We start from the raw sequence: 8,298 nt of genomic DNA on the forward strand, positions 1-8,298 counted from the left end.
AGAGCCTATGGATAAAATCTATGCCTGCCACCACTATCAGGCTAAGAACCTATGGCTAGATGGGTCATAGGCTGTAAGGGATATCTACTTTTATTGTGGGGCTACATGAGTATAGCATAAAACTGATGCTTAATGATTTATTGTTCTATCTACAAACCAATTCATATCTCGACCTGCATCTGAGAAACTTCTATTTGCAGTGGATGGTGACTTACACAGTAATCCACACTTGGCCAAAGTGAAGGGGGAAAACCCCACAGAATTCTCATCCCTAAGGGAACATACAAACTTTATCCCAACCCCCAAAGCTCAGGGGTCACTGTGGAAGAGACAGTAGAAAGAGAATAAGAACCTAAGGGAACATTTTCTCCTGGGCACAGAGGGAAGCTGCAGATCTGAGCTCACAGCAGCTTCAACAGCATGGACAAAACCTACACAAGCCTAAGCCAGACCAAACAACAGAAAGGAGAGAGGAGCTGGGCACGCTATCCCACCGTAAGCAATGGAGCTATTGGCAATGGTTAGCTGCAGAGAAAGGGAGACGTTTTCTCTAAGAGTGTAGCCCCCGGTAAGCTGACTACCTTCCAGTAGAAGCCTACACATCCAGAATATTTGGGAAGTACAAATTGGTTTTAAAGGATTAAAACATAAAACAAAACAAAAAAACACGAAGTTGGGTGGGTAGGGAAGGGAAGGGTGAACTGGGGAAGAATTAAGATCAAAATATATTATATGAAATTCTCAAAGAACTAATAAAAACACTATATGAATATCATATATATATGTAATATATATATGTTTGTATGTATATATATATGCATATGTTTAACTCACAGAAAAGGGCAAACAATGAGCATTATGTTGAAAAGCAAATTTCTTGTAAATTATCTATTATAAACAAATTAAAATAACAAGGAAAGAACATAATACATTTTTCCTAACAAATTATCAGTCATAGATACTGTTTAAAATTACAGGCATGATGGCACATGTCTGTAATCCTAGCACTCAGGAGGCTTAGGCATGTGAACAGCATATAAGTTCCAGGTCAATTTGGGCAAAACAGGGAGATCTTGTCTCAAAAGCAACTGTAGAAAAATAAAGACTTCCATACTGTCTACCTGAACTTCAGGGGATGTCCCATCTTGAGCGAGAGCCAGTAAAATGCTGACACTGGTCTTGAGGTGTTGTCCTGATCCTATGCCACCAACATAGCGATGTAAACAACCGAGGGCCAGTGAATGACCAGTCCTGGACACAACATCTCGAGCCGACTTCAACCTGAGAAAGATGATGCAACAGGAATTGTTCTCCATTGTTCTCTAGTCACAGTCTAACGGATCACACATGCACAACAGGAAAAGATGCTGGAAACTAATGAGATAATAGTCTTTATAACTGACTTTAAACAAGAAATTTAAACAGCATTTGTGGGACTGAGGGTGTGGCTCAGAGGCAGAGAATGTGCTTAGTATGTAAAAAAGTCCTGGGTTCAATCTCTACCACCACAAAGAAAAAAACCTGCATTCTGAGAATACACAAAGTACTTCTTACTTTTCTCAGGAAACTTCCTATATTTTATTTTGTTTTTGAAGTGCTGGGGCTAATCCAGGGTCTTGTGCACACTAAGCAAGCATTCCATCACTGAGTTATACCCCGGCTGCTTATACTTACAATCAAAGGCTCTATAAAACGGAAATTTCTACATATATTTTATATGTGTATACAAAAGATTTACTTTTATTAACATGTATGTGAATTAAGTGTGGATACTCACAGAAATCAGTGGAGGGCACTGGGTTTCCAAAGGTGGAGTTACAGACAGTTGTAAGCTGCCTGATGTGGGTTCTGGGAAATGAACTTGGGTCTTCTCAAAAAACAGAAGTGCTCCTAATTGCTAAGCCATTTCTCCAGCCTCTAAGATGTATTTTTTTAAATAAATTTTAAAATTAAAGTAAATATTGGACATAAATTTTAAAATAGTTTAATTGAGATGTATTTATTATATAAAATTAATTAATTACCCAGCCTAGCCTCAAACTCATGGCAATCCTGCCTTAGCCTTCCAGATGCTACTGCTATTACAGGTAGAAGCTGCTGCACCTGTCTTTAAAATTCATCAATTTAAATTGTCAAGTATACAATGATCATTTGGACACTGTATGTAACATCACATAAACACAGCATTGAGCAGAAATGTTCACTATACCACACATATATCATCTAATTAATACTCTTGTGCTAATACAGAAGAGAAAATACAGAAATTAATTTTAAAAAGTTTTAACAAGGTACTGGCAAAGAATTAAAATATCATAATGCAATTAATAAGTTACTGAGATATTTTGAACTGTTTTTCAAACTAAGTATTAAAATCTGATGTAAAATAAATACTTAACAGTACTGAGAATTTGGTGAAGAAATAGGTCAACTGTTCAGCAAGCAAAGCAATCATACTGAGAGCAAACCCTCTCTTCTTCCTAAGTGTGGGCAGAGTGAGACCAGCGCCTCACAGTCCTGCCACCAAGGCCTTCCTGGGGAACGGACCATCATCCAAATTGTGATCAAAGCAAAACCTTCTTTCCTTGAGTAGCTTTCTCAGGGATTTTGCATGACAACAGAGTCATCATCTTATAGCCAACAGGTCTACCACTGGTTGTAGGAAAGCTATTCTCAAAATGTAAGAGTTCAGGACATGCTTTTACTTCAGAATCTTTACTTTCAATTCTTTCTAATGATTAATGATTGTGATGTGGATTAATATATTTATTGTTCAAAATATATGAGTTAACAATGGTAATTTATATGACTCATGTTATTTCTTGGCCTTTTGATTTTTTTAACTTCGAGTAACAACATTAAAAGCCACATTTCTTGTCTTAGTCACACTTGTTTGGCTGAGGTCACTCTCCATAACTGACATGCACGACAATCCTTAAAACCCTTAAAGTGTAACTTTATCCCTTTCTTTTCTAAAGTGAGGTATCAATCCAAGAAATGCGTAAGTAAAAGAGTGAACTGGATTAACAGGAGGCAGAGAGGAGGGTACAACTGCAGGTGCCTGTGGGAAGCTTTAACTAATGTGTCCTCCTTATTAAAAGCTCTTAACAGACTACACCTCTTCCAGAATCTAGAGGTCAATAAATTACTGAATTAAAATTTGAGATTATGAGAAGCAACAAGAACAAAAAATTGTCACATGCTGTAAACCGTGTGGAAAGTACATAGTCTAGGTAACAATTACTGACTGCTAAAGGGACATCTTAGACTAAAAAAACTTGCTGAGAGACGCACTTACTTGTCAAAGCTGTACTGGGCCATTCGGGCAATAAAAGACGCCTCTCCCACCACCTGAGCCATTCTGCCAAGGGCCTCCCCTGCCGCACACCGCAAGATGGGGTTTGGGTTGTCAAGAGCTCCCATAACCAGTGTCAGAGCAGACTTACGAACTTCCTCAGGTCCTAAAGTACTCTTGTTTTCAGCTAAGCCCTATATTGATTAAAAAAACAAAGAATAATGATATCAATTCATAATTCAGGTTGAATAAAGAAAAAGATATGCTGCAATTTTAGGAAATACAGATTTCTTCATACATTATTTCTCACAAATACATACGTTATACCTGAGGCTAGTACCTATTCAATAGACTGTGATCACTTCCTATATGTGATATCAGAACAAGCAATTTAATTAATAATTATTAATTAATTATTAAAATTAATAATTGATAGTCCCACTGGGCCCAGAAACACAATCTATGGAAGAATTTCTATCCAAGGCTTATTACTCAATATTCCTTTGGGCATGAAGGACACTATATGATTAAACTGAGCGTTTTTTCAGCTGACTAAACGCCAGCACAGTAAAGAGTATGAAACTGATCCATTTATATAAAAATTCAATAAAAAACACTATGCAGCTCTAAGTTGTGGCCCTAAGTTGTAGCCCTAGCTACTTAGGAGGATGAGGCAGGAGGACTGCAAGCTAAAGGTCTGCCTGTCTATACAGCAAGCTCAAGACCAGCCTGGGCAACTAGGCTGGGGATAGCTCAGTGATATGTGCCTAGAACATATAAGGCCCTGGATTCAATCACCAGTGCCACAAAAAAATAAATAAGCAAAACAAAGAGCCTCACAATCATGTATACAGCGTACAATAAATATACACACAAAGACAGATGGTGGCGGGGTCAGTATCTGAATGCTGGCATAGGTTTATTTTCTGTGCTAGCAATATCTGCTGCTTTGGAATTTGATTTTTTAAATTTATTTATTTATCCACTTTGGGGATTTAATTATCTTACCTGAGATGAAAACTAAGTCATAGTACCAGCAGAACGTTAACTCCAGCGGAGGCATTAGCCATTTCTATGTAGAGAGGGCATGCCATCTATACCCAATGTTAAACCACAGGCTACTCTCCCAACCACTAGAGACCACTCCACAGCCTCACTGCTTTTGAAAATGCTCAGACATCAGTGTCAGTTTCTAAATAGGGGTAGGTCAATGGCTACAAAGTAACCCGGTGCTATCTCTGTAACCCATTTCCCTCACCAACCCCAGGCTTGTAAAGCATGGCTGAAAGAATACTTGTTTAATCATTTGTATTTTCAATTGTACTGAATTTTATTATTAGAGCATCATTTTATCATAATCCTAGCATTAAATAATAGACAAAGGTTTTTAAGTAACACGTGAAAGGCTTGATATATGATTTATGAACTCTGCTGAGCCAGGCGGACACTTGTTACATATTTCATAGTGTAGAAACTGAAGTTCAAGGAGGTTAAGAGAATTCCATTACAATAAAGCCAGTAAAGAGCTAACCCAGTAATCACTCCCTACATACTGTATTCTCTCATTTATGAGACGCATCCTATGCTGAGTCAGTTTAAATCACAAATGGAAATTAAGATTTGTTTCATAAATCTTCATTAGAAAATCAGATCTCATTAAATAGATATCTTGGAAGATCCACCCAAAAAAGTATTGGCACTTGTAAATTTTGAAGTTCAAATTGAAATCAGAATTTTTAAATTACTAAAATATAAAATATCAATTTAGCTATAAAAACCCAATATAAAGTTTCTAGTAACTTCATTAAGCTAACATAAAATCACCATTATCAAGACCATGACTATAGAAACTTAAGTGCTATAATAATCTTGATATGCCTGGCTTTTTAAAACCCACTGACCTGTTCCAGAATACTTATCATGGTCTAAGAGTTCCTACCTTCAGTGCACTAAGAACAGCGGTAAATATATTAAGCTGCACAGCCTGCTGGCGGACACCTTTGGCTTGCTTAACACATTCGGCAAAGTGATCCAGCATTTGTAACCTATAGTAATGAGATAAAATCACATTAGTGGTTTTTATTTAAATATGGCTTAAAACAGAGATAAGAATATAAACCAGTTATTTATCAATTATGTCCCCGGACTGTATCTATTTCATTACCACAACTGATTCAAAACCAACCTTTATCTCCTATATTATAAATAGATACTCATATATTTGACTAAACAGAATAAAAAGAGACACTAAATATTAAATTTCAATTAGCAAAACAACAGTTCATAATTCCAGTAGTCTTAAGCATTTACACCAGTGTGTCCAACAAAATCCCTGGCTTATAGTATCTTATACAGTCAGCACTGTGAGTGTCAACCAAAGACCTACATGGAAAAGACTGGATCCCCAGGGTGGTACTGTGCCAGGGCTGATGGGAGTACATTAGTGCACTGGGGACATGCTCTGGGGAGCAGTGGCCTCTTCCTTCTTTCTCTCACTTTGCTTTCTAGACATGAAGTGAGCAGTGTGGCTCTGTGATGTGCTTCCCTCATATGAACCTTCCAACAGGAGCACGGCAGTGCAGCCTTTTGATCACCAAGCGCAATCTCTAAGCCTTCAGCCAAGCAAACGGACTCTATATGTTAAGTGTCTCAGATATTCTACAATGACTAATGTTAGGTCCATTAGTTAGCCTGCCCCCCCCTTTTAAAACAAGGTTTGACATGCTGCTTGGCTTCTCTTTCTTCTGCTGCTTCAGCCTCCCTAGAACCCGAGTTGCAGAAGTACCACAGACATATGTCACTTCATCTTTTCTCTTCAAAGTATTTTTAATAGAACAGAAAAATAACCATTATCTACTTCTATGAATAAATTTTAATTGAAGAGAGGAGCATAATTTTAAAAACTTTTACTACATATTATAGATTTATTTAGTGTGTATATGCATGGATAAACGTGCGAAGTACTCAGTGGAGTCAGAGGCTGATTGGTGGGAGTCAGTTCTCTACTGCTGTGTGACACAGGTTGTCATGGCAGCCAGTCTCTACCTGCACAGACAACTCCTCAGATCGTGCAGAAGTATTTCTTTTCTTCTTTATTTTGATATGGGGGTCTCTCTGGATAACAGGCTAACCTTAAACTCTGTGTAGCCTAGGTTCTGGTTTGTTTGTTTGTTTGTTTGTTTGTTTGTTTGTCTTAATCTTAAAAGTCCTACACAGGAGCTGGAGAGATGGCCTAGCAGTTAAGAGAGCACTTGTTGCTCTTGCAGAGGACCCAGTTCCCAGCACCCACACAGTGGCTCACAGCCATCTAAACCTCTAGTTCCAGGGAATGCAGCACCCTCCTGACATACTCTGGCACAAGGTGCATCGTAATACACCCATGCAGGGACAACATACGTATACATAAAGTAACATAAATAAACTTAAAAACATTTTTAAATATTCTTACATAGAAGAAAACTGCAACCCATATCCTACTGTATCAGAGGCTTTGAGACACTTCCAGAAAGGCTTAGCTTTGACCAATTAAAAAGCCACAAAGTCTAGGATTTGAGTGTGCTTATTTAAAGCAAGGATATTGAGTATATATAATACATAAATTTTTTCAGCTTTAATGTTGTTTTAACATTTATGTGGTAATTATATTTAATGATATCAAGATTAAATATAAAAAGTAAATAGCTAAAAGCAATTTATCAAGTAACCTACACATTTAAAGACATATTATCTTTTGCATATAAACAATATTATTTTAAGGCATATTTTATGAAGGTTAAGTAACTTGAACGAGTCTTACATTGGAAATCAAAAAAATATACAGAACGCTGCTAGAGTTAAGAATGTTGGCTGTGGATATAAAATACAGCAGACCAAAATCCTTCTGCTACAAGAAAACCCAGCTCTGCTGGTCTGTGTTCCAGACTTGTGCCATCTCACAGACCAATCAAACAGAGTTGACTTCCCACATGTGTACTTGTTCAGGAACAGAATTATGAAGGTGACGACTCTAATTAGAGGTACACTTTAATTTAGAAACTACTAAACCATTAAAATGAAAATGTCATTGGGTAAGACACGGCCCACAAACAGCGGGTACTAGATGCTAGTTCATAGGGCAAAATCTTGAAAGACCTTCAAGTTACAGGGAATTTGCAGCCAATTTATTTTATTATGTACATATAAATTATGCCATTAGATTTGTGAGAGTATTGCTTAAGTAATAACCTTTGTTATTGTGGAATTAGCTGCGATGAAAAAAATCTATTCTTAAATATAACTTACATTTGGCTAAAATTACCCAGCTAACTTTACACTAACCTGTGTTTATAAGAAACATGTGGAAACACAACACCAAAAAGAGCCACGGACGCGTCAATCACTGAGACTCCAAGAGGGAGAGGACCCGGCACAGCTTCCCCAGCAGGTATCCGTAAGTAAATGGAAGAAGGGTCGTGCTCCAGAGCCCCACTTCCAGACGCACTGTTCGGCTGGAGCTGTGAAAGAGACAAATAAACAGCATTCACAATCTACTTTAGGAAATTAATTCACTAAGTACCGGATATCAAGAATAAAACAGCGAAGGAGTAAAGCATGATTAGACCTGGCAGCTTTTAAGCAGATGAAAATACAGTTTTGCCATTGAAAGCTGTCATGAACAGAATCGTCTTACAGAGACGTAAAAAAAGTCATATTTATCTTAAGCATTTTTATACTTCCTACCTCGATATAAGAGCAGAATTGGATCTATTGTAACAGAAGCTACAAAAATGACTTAAAGCACTTACATTTTTTGTATTGTTTTAAGGTAGGTCCTTCCTATGTAGTCCTGGCTCAGACTCTTTATGTAAACCAGGTTGGCCATGGACTCACAAGACACCGGCGTGCCTCTGCTTCTTCGCCTCTGCCTCTCTGCCTCTCTGCCTCTCTGCCTCTCTGTCTCTCTGCCTCCCTGCCTCCCTGCCTCCCTGCCTCCCTGCCTCCCTGCCTCCCTGCCTCCCTGCCTC

At 37.9% G+C, this 8,298-nt stretch overlaps 1 protein-coding gene across 4 annotated transcripts in view; it reads right to left on the bottom strand.

The window, feature by feature from the left end:
• The window catches only part of Heatr5b (HEAT repeat containing 5B), a 77,471-nt gene that overhangs the window by 44,831 nt on the left and 24,342 nt on the right, over positions 1-8,298 (bottom strand). For all 4 annotated transcript variants that reach the window (XM_028773429.1, XM_028773431.1, XM_028773430.1 and 1 more), the window contains 4 exons: positions 7,613-7,788; positions 5,235-5,340; positions 3,299-3,489; positions 1,122-1,281 (listed from right to left, as the gene is read on the bottom strand). In XM_028773429.1, the coding sequence (XP_028629262.1) occupies positions 1,122-1,281; positions 3,299-3,489; positions 5,235-5,340; positions 7,613-7,788 (633 nt within the window). The remainder of the gene's footprint in view (positions 1-1,121; positions 1,282-3,298; positions 3,490-5,234; positions 5,341-7,612; positions 7,789-8,298) is intronic.

This window comes from Grammomys surdaster, unplaced genomic scaffold (assembly GCF_004785775.1).
Source record: "Grammomys surdaster isolate TR1022 unplaced genomic scaffold, NIH_TR_1.0 227, whole genome shotgun sequence".
Lineage (NCBI taxonomy): Eukaryota > Metazoa > Chordata > Mammalia > Rodentia > Muridae > Grammomys > Grammomys surdaster.